This window comes from Sturnus vulgaris, chromosome 9 (assembly GCF_052056855.1).
Source record: "Sturnus vulgaris isolate bStuVul1 chromosome 9, bStuVul1.hap1, whole genome shotgun sequence".
Lineage (NCBI taxonomy): Eukaryota > Metazoa > Chordata > Aves > Passeriformes > Sturnidae > Sturnus > Sturnus vulgaris.
In genome coordinates this window covers 27,242,700-27,266,111 of record NC_142251.1, presented here as the reverse complement: position 1 = coordinate 27,266,111, position 23,412 = coordinate 27,242,700, and the positions used below count along the sequence as shown (strand labels likewise).

Here is a 23,412-nt window from a genome sequence, read left to right as displayed (position 1 = left end):
GCTTAGTAAAAACATTTTTTGAGTTGGATTTAATCTTTTGTTTTAACTTACATGTTAACATACACTTTGCCTTTCTAGTTACCCCATAAGACTGGCTCAGCAATTCTTCTGTATCAAAACTTGCTATCATTTCTATTCCTTCTTTAGGTTCTACATTCTTTTATACACACATATCTGTGAGACCTTCCCTTTTGCAGCACAGGGGAAGGATTCTGGAGCAGAGAATGCAGTTTGCTCTTCATTGTGGGGGGTTTATGAATGAGAACATGTGAGTTTCCCAGGGCAGGAGGAAGCGCTGTCAGCCCACCCTGATGTGCGGGTGTGGTTTTCCTTGGAGAAGCCGAGGCGAGGAGCCCGTGTGAGCTGCCCGTGTAATCCGTGCCTCTCCTCCTTGCTGTCTGCAGGAAAATCCGCAAGCTGCTGTCGTCCTCAGAAGCCAAGCGAGCCGCCAGACGCCCTTACAAGCCGATTATCCTGCGGCCCATGCAGGCAGTGCAGCTCCGGCAGCCCATGAACGACGAGCCCATCATCATCGAGGATTAACGAGAGCCTCTCCTCCAGTACCTACTCCAGTTTCCATGGCGACAGCACTGAGCTAACTGTTGAAGAGAGGGAACTTTGGAGGAACTGTTTTGCATCTTTTAAACCCTTAAAAGGAACTCAGCCCTGCTCTGAGCCTCTGACCACAGACTGCTCTCTCTCTCTCTCTCGCACTCTCTCCTTCTCTCCTATCTTGTTTTTTCTTATTTTTTCCTTTCTTTTTTTTTTTTTTTAATTTTTGGTAGTCTCTTTTCCCTTTTGCTTCTACCCCTTTTGTAGAAGAGGGAGGGAAAGTAAGTTTAACTTATTAAGAGAATGTGGACTAGTACTTTTTAGCTTTGTTTCCTCTTCTGATGTACGAAGAGCTAGAACCCTTCATTTTGTGACTGAGCTCTCGTTGCAAAGCCATTTTTATGAGGCTGTGTTGTAAGATTTTTCTTTTCTTTGCTCTTTTTTTTTTTTTTAATTTTGTGGACGGTGCCATTTTTTTATTTCATTTATATTATTTCTTTTGTAGATAAATTTCCGATCTTTAACTGATATTTGAAAATAGGAGCTGAAAGCCAGCCCCAGGTTCAGCCAGTTTTCTTTGGTCCTGTCCCTTCTGTTTTTTGGATCATTTTGCACAGCCAGTTGTGCTCATGCACAAGACAGACCAACTCAGGCTGAGAAAGGAGTGAGCTAAGAACTGAAGAACCTTGCAGAACATTACACTGACGTTGTGTGCAGTGGAGCCAGGCTGCCAGAGTTAGGTGTCCTTGCTCTAGTTGCTCCCTGGGAGATGTGGCCTCTCAGTAACCAGCAGTTTTTTGCGTGCTGCCTTCTCTGTGACATCTGGGATCCTACGTGCTGTAAGGCCACCAAGAGCCAGCAGTAGGCCCAGCAAGTGTAATGAATTGCTTTGCTCTGGCTCCAAGAGTCAAGTACACCAATGCCCAGGGACATTTTGCTTAGAACTCTGAACCTGTTTGTGCATCAGTGCTTTTGGACACATGTTTCCCAGGATGAGACCTGGTTTCTCTTTAATTGCGTTACTGTATGTTTCCCATTTTGAAGGGACTTTAAATTACAGCTGGGTTTTCATTTGAACACATTGTGTCTGAATTTAAGTGGTTTTTTCCCCCCCTTGACATTTCTTGTGTTTGAGGTTTTCTTGCATCTCTTGAACTTCTTACGTATTTGCAAGTCTGTATCATTTCTTTTTCATATGTCTTCTCATGGCAGTGCATTTGCTGGATGCCCTGCTTGGTTTGGAAAGGATGTAAACTATCATTTGCAACTTGTGCTGATCTGTACATGTACCTGCCTCAAGCAGACACAGCATGTAATAACCCCCAAGTCATTCCATATGTGTCAGCAGTGAGATGAGCCAAAGTTGTATTTGGGTTATCACAGTCCAACCGTGATTCTGTGCAACTCTGCTAACCCGCCGGGTTAGACGGAAAGGAATCCCCACAAAATGAAAACAATTCAGTTAACTTTACTTAATAAACCTGGAAAGTGAGCTTTTGTGAAACATCTGCTTTTTGTGTCTTCTGAACCAGCCGCCCTCGCTCGGGTTCTGCATTCCTGGGGCACAGAGCCCCACGCCTTCCATCCCATCCCAGGCTTATTCTGTTCTCCAGGGTCCCTGTAACCAGCAGTGGCCTTGAACAGGGCAGGAGTGTGACTTAATCACAGTTTGATTCCCCTCCTGTGCAGTTTAAACATTTCCAGTGCTTCAGCGGCGTCTCCCTCCTCCTCCTCCTCAAACCGGCAGCAGATGCGGGGCTGGGCTCTGAATGAGCCCTTTGTCCACAGCAGCTCCTGGTCCTGCCCCTGGCCTGTGCCAGAGGGACATCCCTGGGGGTCAGCAGCACAATCCGAGCTCTGCATTGCTCTATCCTCTGAGATGGGCTCTGTGGTGACTCTCATTTGCTGCTCAGGAGGGATGAGATTTACTCCGTGGTTGTGAGGAGCTGTGTGCCCTTAGGTCTAAGTGTACTTGTGCTACAGGTCACTTAAAAGTGGGACAGGACAGCCATTCCTGAAGGATGTGCTGCTCGGGAAGGGCACAGAAGCCCAGAGGCTGTGAGCAGCACCAGTGACCATTGGCAGTTTTACTTTGTCACCATCAGTCCTCAGGATTAACCCTGTGTAGGTGAGAAACAGGGGCTGCAGAAGGATTTTGTAACTTCTGTCTGTGAGGGCGAGCACTCATGGATTCCTCCTGTAGCAGAAGGAAATGTGGAGACATCCCTTGAGAAATCTCTATGTATGAGTTGGCCCCTGCTGTTCCTGGGGCTGGGGCAGCCTGGGCAGTGTGGGGTGGCAGCAGCCTCGTTAGGTGGCACCATGTGGTGTAGCTTACCCTGGGTGGCACATGGTCACAGCTGTGTCCTTGTCACAGCTCTATCTCATTTGCAGCCCCTTATCTCAACGTGGGCCCTATAACTAAGGCTACTGTGGCTGTTATCCTGTTCATTTTGTGGGTTAATAAGGTGAGGAATTAATGGATTTTTAACTTCCTCTGGAAGGCAGGTACATGGATTCAGGGCTATCACACACTGACTCTGTGTTTTTAGGGCTACTTTAATAATTGTACTTACTGCGAGGAAGTGACAGCAGGGGAAATTTTCTCCCAACCCTTCACCCAGCTTTTTGGGTCCACCCCACCAGTTTTCAAAGAATTAAATCCTCTCTAACGACGATACAGTGGCTGGTGTTGCTGATATGCCTGTTCTGTTTAGCATTCAGAGATAAGAGGAGATTGACTTGGATAACAGCCCTGATACCTACCCCAGGAAATTGGGATGCTGCCCCACAGCCTCCCCCTGCCCCACAGCTGCTGCTGTGCTGGGGATCCCGGGGATGGGGATGAGGATGAGCTGAGGATCCCGGGGATGGGGATGAGCTGAGGATCTTGAGGATGGGGATGAGGATGAGCTGGGAATCCCGGGGATGGGGATGGGGCTGTGCTGAGGATCCCAGGGATGGGGGTGAGCTCTCGGTGAGCCCGGCCAGAGGCAGCTCGGCTGCAGCGGGAGCGCAGGAACCACTTGGGGGTGCCAACTCTGCGGTTTCCAACAACTTAAAAGCTTTCTTGGAGCGGCTCCAGAGATCGCTCTGGGAACCAGTCCAGGCGAGCAGAGAGAGCACGTCCTGTGCTGCCCTAACTTTGAAGGACCCTTGCGTGTCCTTCAGCAGAGATGCTGGTTTTGATGTGCGGTGGCAGACTCCAGTGTATTTCACTGGCTTGTGTTTGTACCAGCTTGGGAGGAGGGGCTGGAAGATCCCTTCAGCAAGAGAAGGAAAATGCTGGGAAGTGCAGGGAGGGGTAGGTCCAGGTTCTGACCTATCCAAGCCCGAGGGTCACTCTCTTACTAAATCTCTCCTCTGTATTCACATTCCTGTGCTGTTACTGCAGGAATTGCCTTTGGTTATTCACCCCGCTGCTCTAGAGCCTTGTCAAAACAGAACAACGTCACAGAGCTGGGGCAATGTCCCATTTTCCAGGTCCCTTCCCTTGCTTCCCACCTCCTGAGGAACCCCTGAGATTGCAGTGGAGCTGAGAAGTGCTCGCCCACCCGAAGCAGGCCAGGTCTGTTGGGGTATAATAAGTTTTGCCACTTGCATTTGGGTATTTTCGCTTAGCTGTGTGTCCCTGACATCCCAGTCCTCTCTGCCATCAGACGTGGGAGCAGATATGTCCCAGGCTGTGCTCCCTGCTCACGTGGATGGAGCATGCTGACCTCCACACTCACTGCCATGCTTGCAATTTTACAGGCTTGAAAAGAAGCAGGAAGCTACTCAGGAAAGTACTTAAAAAACAAAACAGAAATCCAAACACTCCTACAATACTTTATGCCAAAATGCTTTTGTAACAGACTTAATTGTTTCTTTAAAAAAAGGTTAATTTTGGTATTTTGTGGGATTTTTTTTTTACATTGCATTTTACCAGCTTGTCAGTAGCAGCTCTCTGTGATCTCTGCTTTTGCTGCTGTAGCATGAAGGCAGCGCCCAGACTGTAACAGCACTGATGAAACAATGTGAAAAAAGCAAAGTATGACCAAAACTAACAATTCCCAACCTGGCATTCCTGCTGTGGGAGGAGGGTTGTAACCAGGACACTATTGGAGAGTTGTAAAGCAAAATACACGCTGAAATTTTCTTTTGAAATGGAAATTTGGAGCCGGTGCCAGCTCTGCTGCGGGCTCTGGCTCTCAGTGCAAGTGTTACACAAGCCAGACCTTGGGAAGCTGGAGAGGCTCTTTGGGATGGCAGGATTGCATCATGGAGGAGCTGCTTCCCACTGCCAGGAGGAGGAGGGGGCACTCACCTGCTCACAGGGGCATGGGATGAGTAGTGGCACGGGAGGCGTGCCAGCCTGGGAGATTTCTGGGAGGAGCACAAATAAAATCCGGCAGGTTTTGACTGTGAGGAGAAGGAATGAATTTGACTCATTTATAGAAAGTGGACCCTGAAATCTTTTCTATTCTCCTTAATCCAGCAAGAGGGCAAAGACTTAAAAACACCATTAACCCAAATAAGCTTTGGCAGCAGCATTAGAAGGAGAAAGGAAAGATTGCTGCAGAAAGGCAAGTCGGGGCAGGACAGCCCTGGAGCTGGTGAGAGAGGGTTTGTTTGGGGTTCTTCCTGTAAATGTAGTCAGTGCCTTTCGAGGTGAGCCTGCAGGAGCCAACAGTGATGGGATCTTCAGAATATGAAGGTGTCTTGAGTGTGGGTGGTGTTTATGGCCCTTCCCAAGGGAGGAGAACACATCTCCTTGTCCCTCCTGCCTTTGCTTCCCTCCCTGGGGACTGACAGAAGGGTTTTGCCCTGCTTGAGCAGCTTTAAAGCCTGGTGGAAGACTCAGTCTCTGGCAGTCACGTTTCCCCCGTGCAGGAGGAGGAAAGCTGCCTCAAGAAAAGACACACAGTAAATTCAGATGGGTTGTGGGGCTGGGGCTTGTCTCCACCTCTTCTTCAGCCTGGAAGAAAGTCAGGGCAGGTCAGGGTTGAAGCACACTTGATTCCTGCCCTGGGCTTTGCAAGTTCATTCACCACATTCCTGGAGTGAGAATGAATAACATAAATTCAGCATCTTTCTGCAGACAGCTTCCTCCTTTCCCTCCTGCAAGGGGACTCTCCACCTGGATGCAGAGCTCTGTGGGATGCTGGCAGCGTCACAGGGAGCAGATTTACAGGTTCTGGCTGGAGGGTTTCAGCCAAGTTGTGCTCGTTCAAAGATTTTCCATCTGAGCAGGAGCGAGTTTGTTCCCCCTGCCTGTGCTTTGGCTGCCCCCAGGCAGGACAGGAGGGAGGTGTGGAGCATGTGGATGAGCAGCCAAACTGGGTTTCCCTGAATCCAGGAAGCTGCCTGGAATATCTGGTGTGAAACGAGGCCAAATGCATCCTAGTGGGTGGGTGATGCTGAAGGAGAACACGGTGCCATGGGGACATCCATGGATTATGTGTGTCCAGTCCCTTCCCTCCCCCAGAGGCTCACTGGGAGTGTCCTGGAGGTGCTGTGCATGTGGGACACAGCCACATGAAAGCTGGGCAGGCACTGTGCACATTTTTCCTGCTGCCGTGCCAGCCCTCAGAGGCACATTGCACCATGGCCAGCCTGACCTCTGGCCACAGCATGGGCCGTGGGACTGACAGGGCTTAATGGCCAACTGCCCTGAGCTGAACTTTGCCACTGAAGCCTGGTCTGAGCACAGCCCGTTCCTTGGGACACCCTGGAAAACCTGGGGGACAGCCAGGCTCCAGCTACCCCCACCCCTGGCCACTCTCTGCATGGGTCTGAGTGCTGTGCTCAGGTCTCTCCAGCTGGTCTCCTGCCTTTTCTTGCTTGGAGCACCAAAAAAAGTTTTCAGGCATTGCACGGAGGCATCACCCCTGCCCCACCGGGATTCACGCCGAGCTCTGCATCCCCAGCATCTGTGTGCAGCCTGCCGGGATCCTCAGCAGCCCTGGGCAGCCCCGGCCCCTCGGGGACGACGGGGACATCCATTGCAGATGGCAAGGACAAAGGGGATATCTGCAAACCCGTTTATCGCGGGCGTGACAGCGCTATCGGCGCTGCCCGATACCAGCAGGGGCTCGGATGCCTTTTAAAGGACAGAGAGGAGCGACAAGTGCCTGGCTGGGGCTGCAGGGCCGGGCAGCTGCTCGGTGGCATGTGCTGCCTGACGAGCCCCTGCCAGCCCGTCCTCTGCTCCTCCATCTTCCCGTCTCCTGCTAATCCTTCCTAATCCCTGCGCTGAGCACTGATGCTGCACAGCAAGGCTGGGTACCCGGCAGTGTGGCTGTCCCCCGTGTGTGTGGCTGTCCCCCAGCCCAGCCAGCCCCGGGATCCTCATATTTGGGACACATTTCTCCTGGTCCAGGCAGGGTTCTGCCCAGCCCGCCAGATCCATCCTGGCAGGCACTGCACGTCCAGGAGGGCTGTACAGAATAAATGAAATAAGGAATAAAGTCTTCTGCCAGGTTTTGTGAAAGGCTCTTTCTCTTCCATCCCATCACAGGGAACTGCTCCCAGCCCGTGAAGGAAAGCCCAAACACTTTTTCCATTGAACTCCTGCCTAATCCAAGGATCTGAGGCAGAACTGGGGTGGCCTGTGGGCAGTGGCTGGTACTTGCCATGGGCAGCAGCCATTGTCTTTGTTTGGGACACAGGAGTTTCAGGGGTGAAATAAAGAGAAAGCTGCAGTGTGTCACCCTGGGGTGACCTTGTCAGGAGGGACAGAGGGCCCTGGCATGTGGCTGCACATGTTGCACCAGCCAAGGGTCTGCAGCCACACAGGGATCACTGGTCTCTGGGCACACGAAGCCAGCAGCAGGGGTTTTTACCATAACCTTTTATTATTTTTTTTCTCCATAATATTTTTTTATTTTTTTCCCCATAACCTTTTTTTATTCCTCACCCCCCCCCCAGCCTCTTCTTGCCCTGTAACAAATCCAAGGCATCCCAAATGCCAGAAAACACGAGAGCAGAGAAAGCCTTTCCAGCCCCCAGCTCCCCTTAGGAGCAGCTCTGTCTGGGTCCGTGAGTTTTTGTGGTATTTGTATCTGAATGAAGAAAAAAGAGCTGAGGGGAGTCCGTGCAGGGAGGGGGAGAGAGGTGAGCCAAAGGAGAGGCAGCCTGGAGGGAGTTATTCGTTATTTATTCCTCACTTTCCCTTAATCTCTGTGCGGAGCTCTCTGCTTGACCCGCCCTAGGCAGAGGTCCCAGCCTCGCACCTTCGGCTCAGCCCTTGGACAGGGATGGGCCCTGGAGTTTCTGATGGAAATTCATCCTTTGGTGAAATGATGAATGTGCTGCCTGGCGAGAGGCACGGCGGGCTCAGGGGTGTCCCCACAGCAGCTCTGCCATCCCTGCCGGCTCAGCCTGTGCTGCCCCAGTCTCCTGTCCCAGGCTCCAGGACATCCCCGCCCTCCTGCAGGAGCACGCCGAGCCTAAATCGGGGAAGATTAAGACACGACCAGCTAAAGCCACTTTGCTCCTGAAGCAGCATATCCGCTCGGGATTTAGCGCATTTACAGGCAGGGATTCACACCTTTAGGTGATTTGTCTTAATTCCCCTCAGCCTCTGAGTGTGAAAAGCTCTTGGCCGGCACCTTCTGGGTGCTGGTCCTGCAGCATCCCCAAAAGGAGGGAATGCAGCCTTCTTCCTCCTCCTCTTACACCCCTCGGCCCCCAGGGCTGGAACTCCAGCTGAGGCTGCCTCGGGGTGTGGAATGTGGAGGATTTAGACAGGAGACCCTTGTCAGGATGTCCCCTCAGTGCATGAGATGGGAGCTGCTGCAGGCACAGGGATGCTGTGCTGGCACCTGCCTGCTGCCATGGGGTGCTATAGGGCTGCAGGACACCCCGGGTACCACACAGGGACCCACAGGAGCTGCCATGGGACTGTGCTGGAGCCAGCAGCTGGCCTTCAAAATCAACATCTCCACAAATGCCCAGCTCCTGCCCTGGTGTCTGCAGGCCTGGGCTGGGGCACGCTGGCTCCACGGTGGGTCTGAGCCCCCCCCCAGGTCCCGTGTGGGGCCGGGGCGCCCCGGAGGCAGCGCTGCCACCTGCCCCCGCGCAGGGACCCCACAAAGCCACACATTGTTGTGACAGCAGCTGGCGGGGAGTGACAGGGATGCCTGCGCCTCCCGACCCAGCGGGGAGCACGGGAGATGCAGAACTCGCTGTGGGGCATCCCCGGCCCCTCCGGCCCCACGGCAGGGTCACTGCGTCCCGTCCCGGAGCCCCGGGCTCCCGTCCCAAGGCTGCCCGTGCGCCGGGCGGGCGCTTGGCAGCTGCACCAGCTGCCGGCAGAGACAGGAATTCAGTGACAATGGCGGCGGAGCAGAGCCAGGCTGATGAATAATGCAAGGCTGCGCCCGCCGAGCGGCAGATGTCCTGTTTACCAACAGTGCAGGGGCGCAGCTCCGCTGGCACCAGCCCTGGCACCCACCACAGCCCCGCACCACCCGGGCACCGAGGGGCTCTCCCGCCTCGCCATGGCTCCTCGAGTGTCCTCGCCGTGCCTTCACGGCTCCCTGAGCATCCCTGAGCAGCCGGAGGGGTTTTGGAGATGGGAGTTTCCATGGCAACGGAGTGGGATGGCGCCGGGAGCCGGGGGATGCTCGAGCGGGGCTGGGGCGGGCACGGGGACGCGCTGCGCGCTCCCGCGGGGGATGGGACATGCCCGAGCCCCTCTGCGCCCACAAAACCCCACTCATGTCCCGGGGACCGCTGCTGGCCGGGCTCAGCCGGGGAAGCTCCTGGCCGGATCTTTTGGGGCCGGTAAAAACCCCACAAGTCGCGTCGCTCAACTACAACCTGTTTATTATGGAGGGTTTTTTTCCCAGGTTTTTTCCCAGTCGGGAGCATTGGCGTCCCGAGTATGGTCTTTGGGAGACGGGGCAGGGGGTGTTCTTTCTGCCGCCGGGACCTGGCACCTGCTGGGCCGGAGCCGGGCCGGGCCGTACCGAGCCGTACCGAGCCCCGCCGCCGCTCGGCCCCGCCCCGGCTCCCCCCGAGCAGCGGTGGGCGGGGGCCGGGCGGAGCGGGGAGCACGGCGCGGCACATCACAGCACGGCTCGGCACGGCACGGCTCGGCTCCGCTCCGCTCTCCCGCCATGGCATCCAAGTGCCCCAAGTGCGACAAGACCGTGTACTTCGGTGAGCGCATCCCCTTCCCGCATCCCCGGTGCCTCAGAGCGGTCTCCCAGCCCGGAGCCGGCGCTCATCCCCGCCTCGCCCTTCCGTGAGCCCCCTGCGTGCCCGCCTGCCCTTTTCCCCCACGGGGCTCCCCCGGAACCGGGAGCAGCTCCTTCTCCCCGCGGTGTCCCCGGAGCGGCCCCTCTGCCCTGCCCCACAGCCCCGGCCGTGCTGGGGGCTGCTGGCCCTGGGCAGGGGGCACAGAAGGTGTGGGTGACCCCCGGCTTGCCGGGCTGAGGAGTTCTGTTTGAGGTGTGTGCCCGCACCTGGGGTGGCTCCTGTCCCCTGGTTTGGGTCAGGGGAGCCCAGCCCACCCGGCACGGCCGCTATGGGATGGGATGGGGGCTCCCGTGGCTCGGAGGATCTCTCGGGGAAGGGAAGTTAGCAGTGGCAGGTGCAAACAAAACCTTTTCCTTCTCCCAGCCGGTTCCTTTGATTCCCCGCAAACCTGGCCCCAGGTGCGCTTTCACCCCTCCCTGTCTCGCCTCGCAGCCAGCCCCCAGCTGGGCGAGCTAATGAGGGCTTTGGGCTGCTACGGGACTTTAGCAAAGGCGGCTTTGGGCTGCGTTAGGGCAGCAGAGAGTCCCTGCAGGTCTCCAGGGCCCTGCTCGGGGTTGTGGCTGGTCAGGCTCTCTGGGAAGCGGGGCTGCCGTGGCTCCTGTCAGCCTGAGGCTGGCAGGGAGGCGGGAGCAGCGGCTGATCCTCGACCCTGGTGTCGCCGTGCCGCTCCCGAGGAGCTGCAGTGACCCGAGCCCCTGGGTGAGCACCCTTGGGACCGCACCGTGAGCTCGGGATGGCTCTGGGGATGGATCCAGGGGTCCGGCAGGGCTGGCGCTGCCTCTCTGCAGCCCTCTCTGCCCATCTGCCCCCCCATCTCCAGGGTCCGGCCCCTGCTGCCTCGGTGTGTTTGTTTGGTGGAGAAATACCAAAGGGTCCTGATGATGTCTGAGCATTGGAGGCATTGGTGCTTTCATTCTTTTCCGGCCATCTCCAAGTAAACACAGGGAAATAGGAATTTGCTGTCTTCCTCCTTTAAATAAACCTATTTGTGTGTGGGTGGGAAGGGCTTGGCCCCTCGGATATCTTTCTTTGTGTGAATCTTTTCCTTTTTAAGCAGAAAATAGCGGCTGCCCGGCCAGCTGGGCACTGACCCGGGGGCAGAGTCGCTGCTGTCGCTCCGGGATGAGCCTGCCCTGCGTGGGGGGGTCGGGGCTGGGTCAGGGGCCCCTGCCTTGCTGGAGGAGGAGGAGGAGGCCAGGCTGTGCCAGGAGGAATCCCCAGCAGTGTCCGTGCTCTTTTTCTCTCCCCGTGTCCTGGGGGATTTGTGGGTGTCCTGAGGATGTGCTCTGGGGGGAACAGGGCTGTACCCCTGCTGCTCTCTGCTCGGGGGGTTTCTGTAGGTGCGGTGGTCCCTGTCCCGGTGCCTGCCCCACAGGCAGGGAGGGGGCAGTGCCAGCCCCCATCCCACAGGGAATGCTGCCCCTGAGAGAGACCTGGCGACAGGGGGTGAGCTGAAACGGGAGCAAACCAAAAAACTTCTCTGTGCTTAGAGCTGAGCTAGGCTGGAGCGTGTCCCTGTTGATGCCTTGAGCTTTCCCCTGAGGAACCGCCCAGGCTCTGGAAGAATAAACCTGAGTCCGTTTGTTCAGTGCATAAAAGCCCCATGCACATTCCGAGCCGTCTTTCCGGGATGCGGATCCCGGATTTTCCTCCCGGTGTGCCGGCGATGGGAGCTCCGAGCCCGGGGTTTGGTGTCGCTCCTGAACTCCTGGGCCGGCCCGAAGCTTAGCGGGGAGGTGATTCATAGATTCATAAAGCCCCGCTTGTTCGGGAGGCTGGCAGTGCTGAATGAGCAATGCCCGGATGCCTGGGATTGCAGCCTGGGATTGCAGCCCGGGATTGCAGCGGGTCACGGGTGAGAAATGCCGCCGGCTCCCGCTGCCGAGCCCCGCGCCGCCGCTCCCGGGTGCCCATGGAAAACTCATTTCCAGCCTGCCTGTTGCTTCATGCTCCCTGGAAAAATCCAGTGGGCTCCTCCCTGCGCAGTCAGGAGGATGTGGGCGTTTCCTGAGCTACAGAATGAGCTTTTTTCCTTTAAAAAGCACAGGGAAATATAAAAATAGATTTTTTCTTTTTTTTTTTTTTTTTTTTTTTTTTTTTTTTTTTTTTTTTTGAGGTCTGTGACATTGTTTCCAGGGACGGTTGGGGCTAACTTTCCTGCTTCGGGAGGTGAATGTTTAACTGGAGGAGCAGCCTGGGTGCAGGGCCAGCTCCCATCCCCGCTGGCAGGTGGCAGCGGGCTGGGCTCAGGGCTGGCTTTAGGTTATCACTCCTGGCAGGAAGCTCCGGAGGGACCAGAGTTCTCCTGCAGCCAAACCGCCGCACATTCCCCCAGCTCCCTCTCTCTTTGCTGAGCCTTAAATGAGTTTTGCAGGGTCACCGGAGCCCTGGCCAAGCCTTTCCGCCTCCCGTCCTTTCTTCCCAGAGCAGCGGGGGATTGTGGCAGCGGGAGGTTTCCTGTTTTCCCATCCCAAGCACGAGGCAGGCACAAGCTCCAGGGATGCAGCCGGCACACGTGCGGCGGGGTCCGGCTGAGGATGGGTTTTGGGGAGCGTGAGGAATGGTGGGAGGCTCTGTTTGTTCGGAAAGGGGCATCAGGAAAACAGGTGGGAGTCACTCAGGAACCCCTCAGGCTTAAAGCTGCTCTCCAGCGTTGGTTTGCGGGGGAATTCCAGAGGGGGACTGGGATGCGAGGAGGGCACAAGCTCAGCGTGCTGCCAGGGACATGCACATGATGCCTGACCCTACAGCCAGGTGTGGGGGCAGCAGGACATGGGCACAGCCAGGTGTGGGGCTCAGCCAGGTGTGGGGTGCTCTCCCTGCAGAGCACATCACTGCCGGCTCAGCCCGGTGAAATTCAAGCTGCAGAAGCCGCTGTGCAATTAATAAGTAACTGCAGTCCTTGGCTCCAGGCAGGGAGACGGTGGGGCAGGAGAGGCAGGAGGGCTTGATTTCCATGGCAGTCCCTAACAAAGGGAGCGGCTCAGGGGCAGTGTGGGCACAGCCAGGGCTCTTTGGGAGCTGCCTCCTGCCAGCTCTGGGAGGGTGAGAGGACCTTGCAGAGCAGTAACTAAGGATGCTCCAATTCCCTGCTCAGAGCCCTGCCGATGGGAGGGATGCCTCTGTGGGAAGCTGAAGAACAGGCTGACTAGCATTAGTTTTTCCCTCAGGAAAAAAAAAAGCACAGAAGATGGTCTGTGGGAGTGTGGAATGGGGCGGTGTGAGGGGTGGAGCCCCCTGCTCTCGTGTCCTGGGCTTTCTTGGGGCTGCTGGCATTGCCAGCAGTGGGAGCGGGGTTGCTCCTGGGGCTGTGGGTGCTGGAGGCTGGGAGCTGGCAGGAAGCTCTCTGCCAGCCCAGGACTGCTCCTGGCTGACTCAGTTTGGTGTCTGGATTACAGAGTCCTGCACCCGTGTCCCAGCTTCTAGGCAGAGAGAGATCCTCGTGTTCCCATCCTCCTTCCAGGTCCCTGGCAGGAGCACAGGGATGGGGAGAGGTGAGGTGATGGGACTGGAAAGGAAAGGCGGAGCAGGAACACCCAAGCAAGGAGTAATGGAAAATCTGTCACTGCGGTGTTGCAATCCAACGCAGAGCCTGGAGCATGAGCCGTGGTGCCACTTCTGCTTGTTGTGGGATGGTGGTGCCCCTTGCTCCTGCCAAGGGCCCCGAAGCTATCAGGGATGTGATGGAGGGAGATAGGAGGATGGGGAGAGCTGTGCCACCATCCTGCCGTGCATTTGTGGTGGGGACACACCAGTGCTGCGGCCCCAAGGGAGACCCTGAGCATCCTCAGCCCCGGGTCAAACAGGAAGGTGAGGAGCCATGAGGCAGGAGGGGCACTTTGGCAAGCTTGGCTGCTCCAGCATGTCCCAGAATCCTGCTCTTGCTGAAAAGGGCCAGGGAAGTGTCTTATTCTCCCAGCACTGCCTGCCAGAGATGACATCTCAGTGTGCAGAGGGAAGGAACAGTGTGCACTGAGGCAGCAGCTACCCAGGCAGTGCTTTGTGTGTGTGTGCCTGCCTGTGCCTGTGGACTCTGATTTTCCCTGGCGTCCCCCAGCAGTGTGGGCTGCAGCCCCTGCACCCCGGGGTCCTGCCTGCCATGCCTCACATGCAGAGCTGCTGTGGAGAGCAGCTGATTCCTTGGGCTCAGGATCAGCTGGAAGCACCACTGATCCTCTCCCAGCACAGACACAGCTGAGCTGCCTGAGCTCAGATTCATCCCATTCAGATGCTGCTTGGTGAATCCCTGTGGAAAATGGAGAGGGACTTGCTGGCCCTGCAAACCAGAGTGGGAGATTGGAGGCTCCTGGCCAGGGAAGTGCCTGCAGTAGGTGAGGCTGTGCCAGAGGAGGGGCAGGGAGCAGCAGGGTGGAGAGGAGCAGTGCTGGGCTGTGGCTGGGAGTCAAACCCCCTTCTCTTGCACCCAAGTGGCTCAGATCCCGGGACAGACCTTGTCTCTCCCCGTGGCTGGAAGTGGGGGAGCCCCCCTGGGATATTCCCTGCTCCCCTTGGCTGTGCTCTGCAGCAAGGCCGTGCTGAGCTGGCTTTGTTGCACACTTGGAGGGAGCCCAGCGAGCTGGAGGGCTGCCTTGCCTTGCCTTGCCTTGCTGCAGGGAAGCTAAATATACACGTTTGGCCACAAACCAGGGTGTGGTGTGAGCGTCAGGCTGCGGGATGGGGGAGAGGAGCTGCCCCAGGGCAGGGCTGGGCAGGCACTGCAGACCCTGGGCAGGGCAGCTTGGCTGGGGTACAGCCTGGCATGGCAAGGGCAGGAAACCCTCAGCCTGTCCTTCCACCTTTTCCATCTCCTTCTACTTCCACCTTTTCCATCTCCTGGCCACTTGGCGAGGAGCTGGGGAAGGGATGAGGCTGCTGGCTCATGGCTCTTGGCTTTGTTTCCAGCCATTTACCAGGCTCCTTTCCTTGCACCTCTCCTTCTTCATTCCTTTGTGTCTGCAGCTGCTTTGAAGTGCATCTACAGCCAGCCAGCCAGCATCCCTCTGTGCCAGGGATGCCTGTCGCTGGATTCCTGCGGGGATTTGGCATCCTCACTGCCAGACTTGCCTTTGCCAGCCCTTCCCCGTGCTCTCCCGGGGCTGTGGTAGGATGGATGCGTCTTTGTAGAGACGCAGCTGCAGCTCCAGCTCGTTTTGCTGAATAAGGCTCCTCCTGGGAGCAGCGCTGACGTCAGGCTGTGGAAATACCTGTGCGAGGGGCTGGGGCTGGCTCGGTGCGGCCGGCGGCGCAGAAACTGGGAGGAGGGATGCTCCCTTCCCATCCTGAGAAGATGCGCCCACCTCTGGCCGTGCCAGCGGCTTTGTCTGGGCACGGTGGGTAATTTAGGGCTGAGCTGTGCTGTCTCTGGGGCGGGGCTGCTCTGGAGCCATGGGATCAGTCTGCCTTGACAGCCTCCTCGGCAGTGTGGGCTGCATCCCCTGCACAGAGCAAATCCACCTCGGGGCTGTTCCCTCTAGGTTTATTATCCACGGGCACCTCACACAGGGCTGGCAAACCCCAAATCTGTGGCAGAGGCCAAATTCCTGCAGTGAAGCGCCCTTAACCCTGCCCTTCCAGGGGATGCTGGTTTAAATCCAGCTGTGTATAAGGGAGGGGGGGCGTTCAGGGGCAGAGCAGGATGTACGTGCAATATCTGAAAAAAGAGAGAAAAAAAAAGTCTGCTGCAATTGTGCCTTTTCTAGTGATATCTGTATCACTAGAATGAGAGAAGGAAAACAGCAGGATATAAGCATTAGCTAACTCTTCTGTTTGCTCTGTTGTGATGCTGAGAGCACAGGGAGTGGCCCTTGGTGGCACAGGCTGGGGACAGTGCCACACGTCTGCCCTGTGCCACCCCTGTCCCCTGCTCAGAGCCCCGGGACACAGCCCCGGGATGCTCCTGCAGGGCCGGGACTGCTGGGATGTGGCACAAAAAGAGCCTTTTCCCTGGAGCTGATGCAATAGCGGAGCAGCTGTGGCCGAGTGACAGGAAATCTGGGCGCTGGTCCCTTCCCTGCGCTGTGATTTATGGGATGCTGCCCTGGAAATGGGCTGGGGTGGCTCCAAGCGGCTTCCTCCGCTCCGTGCAAACAATGCCTTCTGGAAAAGGCATCCCGGCCGTGCATCCCCAGGGAATCCTTGTTCGGGCAGCATTTCCATGGGGGAGGCGGGGGCACCCCCGTGGTTCCCGGGCTGTCCCGGTGTCCCGGGTGTTCCTGTCACCTCCTCCCTGCTGCCCCATGCCCTGCCACGGACCCCTCCTGCTCCGCACGGCCCAGGGATGCATCCACCCGGGCGGAGCAGGGTTTCCATCTGCTGGAATATTCCTGGGGGGGTCACTGCGGGAGCAGGAAGGAGCTGCTGGGGGCTGTGGCCGGCTGTAATTGCCGTGGGCTCTGGAAAACATCCGCCTGGGTTTCCTCCCTGCTTTGCGACGGCGCTGGGTCGGGGCAGGGGGGAGCTGGGGGTGACACAGCCGGGGCACAGCCTGGCCCGGCTCTGTGTGCATCCACTGTGACAAAGCCGAGTGGTTCTTTGGCCCCGAGCCCCTGGCTCGGCTTTCAGCCCATCACGCTCCGTTTCCCTCCCTGGTCACCCCGGGGAGGAGCCCGTTCCTGCCGGGAGGGCTGGGGGGGATGCAGGGCTCCTGCAGTGGGGTGCTGGAACCTCTCTTATTCCCCTTGCTTTTGGGGGATCCCTGTGCTCTGGGGGCTGCTCACCCCATGGCTGCTTCTCTGCTCTCAGAGGCAGATGAGGGTTGCAGAGGAAAAGGAGGGCAGCTCTGGCCCTGGCCCCTTCCTTGTGTGCTGCCTTCTGTGTGGGGCTGGGGAGACATGGGCCCTCCTGAGCCCCTGGGCTTGCAGCCAGCAGGGATTAGCCCTGGAAACTTCGGGCAGGCAAAGTTTATCCCGGGCTCTGCTGGGGCATCCCTTTGCCTTGCTGTCTGCTCCTGCCTGGGTTTGGCTCATCAGCAGGAGATAGATTTGGAGTTTCTTCTGACTGATGTGAGTCCCCAAAGGCCATTTTCCACGTGCTTGCTTGGGGATACTGTCAGGAGTCTCCTGTGCACCCTGGTGCAATGGCTCTGGCTCTGCCCCTCCCGCCACCAGCCATCCTGCTTCGCGCTGGGTGGAATTTTTGGGTGGTGATGCCATTGTTTCGGCTTATCTTGGCCTTGTGGCATGCCCCGGATGCAGCTGTTTGCCTTGGGAGGAGGTGGCTCTGGAAGCCAGGACCTGCCCTGTGGGGAGCCCTTGCCCCCCATCTCGAGTGGGTGCACACAGGTGACATTTGCTGAGGTCCGGGGGACAAACCTGACGTGGTGGAGGAGATTCTCTCATGGCTCCCGTTGCGCTTTCATTCGCTTGTTAAATATTTTATTTGGCTCTCCTGATTTAGTTTTACGGTGGCTTTAACGGGCTCCCGCTGTTTTCCAGCTGTCCCCGCACATGTGCAGGGCAGAGGGAGGGCCAGCAGGAATCCGTGGGGGGCACAAGGCAGCCCAGGAGCCGGGAGGGAGAAGGGATGGCGCAAGGCTGGGGATGCAAGAGGAGCACTGGCAGCCTGTGCTGCCTCCCGGGGTGCTCCTGGAGTGCTCAGGGCCAGACGGAAGGGTTGTGTTTGTATTCACACAGCCAGTCTCAAAGCATTTGCCTTCCCCGAATTTGCCCACGGATGCTGTTCTCAGTGCTGGCAGCGAGCTGTGGCCATGCAAGGGCAGTGGCTGTGTGCCCACCCACACGTTGTGCCTGTTCCCATGCTGGGGACGAGGGGACAGGTGTTTTCCAGGGCCAAAAGTCCGTGCTGGATGACAGTGGAGGCTGTTCCCTCCTGTTCCCTCCTCCAGGAGCATCTCTGGAGCTGCAGCTGAGGCTCCCCAGGCTGTGCGTGGGGGGAGTGTGGCTGCACGGGTGGGGTGGGCATGGAAACGCCAAATATTTGAATGGGAGTGAAGTGAAGTCATTCCGGGTAACGTGGTGGGTAAAAATAGACGCGGGGAGCAGGAAAGAAAACGCTACCGCTGTTGGACTGGTGCGTGGGAAAGCATGGCTGTGGGGTGACAGCTGCAGGGTGTCCTGCTTTCAGCTGGGATGGGACTCGTCTTCTTCCTAATAGCCGGGGCAGTGCTGTGAGGGGTCACACTGCGGGTTTGTGGCCACAGGGCTGCAGCAGAGTGGCTCCTGTGTCGTGATGCGTGAGCAGCCCTTTGTGAGAGTGCAGCCCCTCTCGGGCGCAGCCCCCCGTGGTTCCCGCAGCCTTCAGTGCCACAGGGGCTTCAGGGGGTGCTGGGCACGGCTCACCCCTCTCTCGTGTCCCCTGCAGCCGAGAAGGTGTCCTCCCTGGGCAAGGACTGGCACAAATTCTGCCTGAAGTGTGAGCGCTGCAACAAGACCCTGACGCCGGGTGGGCACGCTGAGGTAAGGGCTGCCAGGGTGGGAGCAGGGCTGGGGGAATCTAGGAACAGGGCTGGGGGATCCAGGAGCAGGGCTGGGGGATCCAGGAACAGGGCTGGGGGATCCAAGAACAGGGCGGGGGATCCAGGAACAGGGCTGGGGGATCCAGGAACAGGGCTGGGGGATCCAGGAACAGGGCTGGGGGATCCAGGAACAGGGCTGGGGGATCCAGGAACAGGGCTGGGGGATCCAGGAACAGGGCTGGGGGACCCAGGAACAGAGATCTGATGCTGTGTGGGGCATGCAAGCCCAGGAGAACACGCTGTGGCTGCTGCAGCAGCTCAGGCTGCTCTTGTGCACAGCCCTGGGCAAGCCACAGAGTGGTGCTGGCACCACGTGTGGTGTCCCTGCTCTGTGACCCTGGGCTCCCAGGCAGCTGTGGCTGGGCTTGGCGTGCCCCAGGAAGCATCTGAAGCTCCATGCACTGGGCAGGCTCGTTTGGAGAGGTGTGTGTGCCGAGAGCCTGCACTGCCCTGTGGTTAAAAACACCAAGAATGGGGAATGCCTGGATTGCCATGGACAGGAGAGCTCGGTGCTGATGCTCTCTGTGCCCTGGAGCTTGTGCTGGAGTGTGATGCCACTGCCACTCCTCAGCACTTGGGAGTGTGAAGGCACCACGCCGGTGGTGGCAGCTGCTCAGGCTTAGGGACAACTGTGTTTTTGCTGAGCAGTGTCCCCGTGTGACACCCGGAGCCCTGGGTTTGCACAGCACCTGTCATTCCACGGTGTCACCAGCTCCTTAGCCTGGCTCTGGCAGGGACAGCCGTGCTGGTGGCCCCCACCCCGGGGGGAAGCAGGGCCTGCCCTGCAGGATCTGTGCTCCAGGCTGGGCAAAGCCCAGATTTGCTGCTTCTCCATATAAGGTTGGGTTCTGTTCCCATAGGGGATGGCAGCCAAGCCCCACTGACTGTGCTCAGAGCAGATTTGGCCCTTCCCTGCTTTTCCTCCCTCCTTTTGAGGAGGTTAGGTTGGAAAGGTGTCATGGGGAGACCAGTCAAATGTTTACCCTCCCCTCTGGCACGGCAACGCCGTGAGCACACTCACATTTATGCCTTGCAATATTTTGCAGCTGCCTTTGGCCAGCCCGCAGCCTTCTCGCTCCCCCAGCCTCACCTCTGGCTGTCCTGGCACCTCTGCTCAGCTGCCACCCTGCCCTTGGTGGACAAGGAGCCCTTGCGGGCAGCAGAGGGATGGGGGGCAGGAGCAGGGGGCAGAGGCAGGGCTGAGATGCTGAGCGGGGCTATGGGGTGGGATCCTGCCTGAGCACAGGCTCCCGGTGGGTTTTCCAGCCAGGCCCTGCTGGCTGGCCCCCTGCCCCAGCCACAAACACTCCTTCTTTTCTCTTGGACTGGCTTCCAGCTGGCCCATGAGAAGCGACTCTGGGGAGTTCTGGGGCTTATCGCCTGCCTCATGCCTTCCTGTGATAATGGCCCCAGACGATAGCGGGGTCCATAGCAGCTGGGCTGGGCCTCTGATCCTGGCCCAAGGCAGGGAAAGTGAAGCTCAGAGCTCCCACGGTGCTCTGAACACCCAGAGTGGGCTGGCTGTGCACAGGGGGCTGGGGTGAGGTGATGGCAGGTGCCACACAGGGCATGGAGGTGGCCGTGGCTGAGTGCACAACAGCCCAGTGGTTGATGCAGGAGTGCTCAGGTGGGGTAGACCCAGAGCTGGGTGCATTTTAGGGTGTAGGCATGGCCATGGTGGTCTCTGAAGGTGCCCCTGGGGGCGCCGTGGTGGCCACTCAGCATCCTAACCGTGCCCTCTCTCCCCAGCACGACGGGAAGCCCTTCTGCCACAAGCCCTGCTATGCCACACTCTTCGGCCCCAAAGGTAGGTCTGTGTGCCCCCTGCCCCGGGGCTGTGCTGGGCTGCAGCAGGAGCCAGGTTCCCTCACCCCACTGGTGGCCACAGCAGCATCCCAGAGATCAGGCTAGCTGGGCAGAGCATCGAGCCAGCAAATTGCAGTCCCAGCCTGCAGTCCCTCCTTGTGCAGAGGGAGAGGGAGAGCTGCTGGAGGGAAGGAAGGAATCTATTCTGACAGCTTCCCCTTTTTTTTTTTTTTTTTTTTTTTTTTTTAATATGTTTAAAAGAAACAAATTCCCATTCAGACAGAAGGTGGAGTTACTCTCCCATCCCAGATGTGGCTGGGTCAGGAGGAAGCAAGCCAGGGCTGAAGTGCAGCATGGCTCCTGGCTGGGTGGGGCTGGGGGAGTGGGACAGGGGATGGGGGGACAATGGACACCCCAGGGGTCCCAGGCAGCCCCTCTGTGCCCCTCTGCAGGGGTGAACATCGGCGGGGCCGGCTCCTACATCTACGACAAGCCTCAGATCGAGGGGCAGACGGCTCCGGGACCCATCGAGCACCCGGTGAAGGTGGAGGAGAGGAAGGTGAATGCTGCACCTCCCAAGGGACCCAGCAAAGGTGAGGGGCAGGGAATGCCATGCTGGGCTGGGCAGGACCAGCAGGACTGTCCCTTTGCCATGCTGGGCTGGGCAGGACCAGGACTGTCCCTTTGCCATGCTGGGTTAGCCACTGCACAGCCACCGTGTCTGGTGATGCTGTGGCTGCAGGGTTGGTGTGTGGGGTCCTCCCCACCTGGCTGAGATGTCCCCCCCACCTCCCAGGCTCATGTCCTCTTCTCTTCCAGCCTCCAGTGTCACCACCTTCACCGGGGAGCCCAACATGTGCCCGCGCTGTGGCAAGAGGGTCTACTTTGGTAAGGTGGCCACTGGGCAGTGGGTGCTTGCCTGGGGGTGGCACAGCCCCACAGGGTGATACAACCCCACAGGATGGCATGGCCCCACAGGGTGACAGGGTCCCACAGGGTGATATGGCCCCATAGGGTGACATGGCCCCATAGTGTGACACGGCCCCAGGGGCCTGGACTCTGTGCAGGAACCCTGGGGCGTGCAGAGAAGCTGGGAGCAGGGTTTGGATCAGAGAGGGGGTTGTGTGCACAGAGGGATGACCCTTCAGGGACGGTCCTGTTGGATATACTCCTGGCTGCAGGGCTTTATCTGCGTTGTGTCCCCTGCTGTCACCTCCCACGAGCTAATAGCTGTCCTCAGCCATCCTGTGTCACCTGCGAGGCACCAGAGGGGTGGGAGGCTGCAGATCCCAAGGGCTCTCCTGGGATTTTGTGACACCCCCATGGGGAATGCTGCCCTCAGCACATTGCAGGGGGCTGCTGTGACCTTCCCTCCTTGTCCTTGTCCCACTCCAGCTGAGAAGGTGACCTCGCTGGGGAAGGACTGGCACCGTCCCTGCCTACGCTGTGAGCGCTGCAGCAAGACACTGACCCCGGGGGGGCACGCCGAGGTAAGGGTGTGCCAGCCTCACAGCCCTGGCCTGCACACCTGGGGCTGCTTCTGGGGGTGGCTGAGGTGTCCCAGGCCATCCTGGTCCTGGCTGAGGTGTCCCAGGCCACCCTGATGGCACCCACTGCCTTTGCAGAGGGCAGGGCTGGGAGGAGCCCGGGCAAGTGCTGGGGTCCTTGGGGTGTCTGCAGGGGAAGAGCAAGGGAGGTGTCCAGCCAGGTGGGCACGTCCTGAGGACAGGATTTTCCCTGGTCCCCAGCCCAGGTGACATGTTTCTCTCTCTCTGCCCTCCACAGCACGATGGACAGCCGTACTGCCACAAGCCCTGCTATGGGATCCTCTTCGGGCCAAAGGGTGAGCACTGGGGGCACAGGGGGTGGGCACCAAGCCCAGGGTCCCTCTCAGTGCTCATGCCACCACCCAGAGGGGACACATCCCTGGAGCATGCCCCTGTCCTCACCCTGCTGTTTCTTGCCCCGTGCAGGTGTCAACACCGGAGCTGTGGGGAGCTACATCTATGACAAAGACCCCGAGGCGAAGAACCAGCCCTAGGCAGCGTCCCCAGCTGCCCACACGCTCTGTGCCCCCCTGTACTAACCTCCTGCTCCCACCTGAGCAGACCCTCACCAGGCTGGCCACGGAGCTGTGCCCTCTCTGCTGTCTCTACTCCTCTGGGCAGGACAGCCCTGCCCCTGGGTTATTATTATCATAGTCTCTAATATAAGCTTCAGTGTTTTAAGGCAAAGGTAGAAGGGATCTCCGGTGGTTCCCAATGTGCTCTGCCCTCCCCAGCCCTCTCACCAGCCCTCTGAGGGTGGGGGGCAGTAGGGCAGGTGCTGATGCCCCGAAGGGCTGAGGATGGGGGAAGGTGGTCCCATGGATGGATGGATGGATGGCAGGAGTCCAACCACAGGAGGAGGGTGCTCCAGGCTGTCCCTCCTCCGTGCTTGGGGTTGAGGTGAGGGTGCCCATCCCTCTTCCTCACCAGCTGCTGGAGATGTGTGACACCTGGCAGCAGTGCCCTTCACCTGGCCTTTCCCAGGCTCCCACTGTTCCTGGGTCCACTCTTAGGTCTGGCACCTCCCTACATCCCTGTCTTTGGATCCCTGTAGGTGCACCCAGGCAGGTGCCCAGCCTGCTCTGTGGGCTGGTTTAGGTTGGTGTCCCCCAGCCTGATGCCCCTGGGGGCCCCTGGCAGCTGCAGCCCTGGTGCAGGGGGCTCTCCTCTCCCCTCCCCTCCCCACCTTTGGAGGACAGAGCACATTGGGCTGGTGGCCTGGGCAGCAGGACCCTCCCCTGCTTCCCGGAGCCGGAGGTTTCTCCTTGTTGTTGTTTATTTATAAGCAGTTGTACATGTGCTCCTTGCTTTGGAGAATGACACGTGCCCCCCATGTCACCCGTCCCCCCGTGCACGCCCAGCCCTGCTGCTGCCCAGGAGCAGGGGAGGGGGCTGGGGCGGGGGGCCCTGGGTGCCAGCACCCCCTCCCTTCAGCCTCCCTGTGCTGCTGCAGGGCTGACTTTTGTTATCTGCTGACAATAAAGGTTTTGAGAGATGTGTTGTGCAGCTCAGCTCCGGGAGGAGGTGCACAGGAGGTAGGGGAAGCTGTGCACACCACACAGCGTCCTTGGGGTCCCACGACGAGGTGGGAGCCTGCTGCTGTGGCTGGCTCCTCCTGGGGCTGGGCTAGGCAGCTCCAGCTGAGCCTGAGCTCATCCTGAGGAGCTGTTCCCTGCCCTGCGAGCACAAGAGGCTTGGAGGAAGCTGTGCTGGCCCTGCAGATGGGATGGGGTAGGGTGGGATGTGCCCTTCCCAGCTTTGGGGAGTGGGAAATGAGTGGAGTTAAAG

General features: G+C 58.4%; 2 protein-coding genes across 4 annotated transcripts in view; both read left to right on the top strand.

The window, feature by feature from the left end:
* Positions 1-2,056, top strand: part of MTA1 (metastasis associated 1) — a 74,805-nt gene extending 72,749 nt beyond the window's left edge. For all 3 annotated transcript variants that reach the window (XM_014874771.2, XM_014874770.2, XM_088170228.1), the window contains one exon: positions 405-2,056. Coding sequence is in view for 2 of the 3 variants with exons in the window: in XM_014874770.2 (XP_014730256.1) it covers positions 405-543 (139 nt within the window). In the remaining variant the exon portion in view is untranslated. The remainder of the gene's footprint in view (positions 1-404) is intronic.
* A 7,517-nt stretch (positions 2,057-9,573) lies between these two features.
* CRIP2 (cysteine rich protein 2) lies at positions 9,574-23,119 on the top strand. The gene is made up of 8 exons (XM_014874802.2): positions 9,574-9,699; positions 18,118-18,212; positions 20,021-20,078; positions 20,530-20,670; positions 20,897-20,965; positions 21,473-21,567; positions 21,863-21,920; positions 22,051-23,119. Exons 1-8 carry the CDS (start codon positions 9,657-9,659, stop codon positions 22,116-22,118), a joined length of 627 nt encoding a protein of 208 aa, XP_014730288.1. The 5' UTR covers positions 9,574-9,656; the 3' UTR covers positions 22,119-23,119.
* The last annotated feature ends 293 nt before the right edge of the window (positions 23,120-23,412 follow it).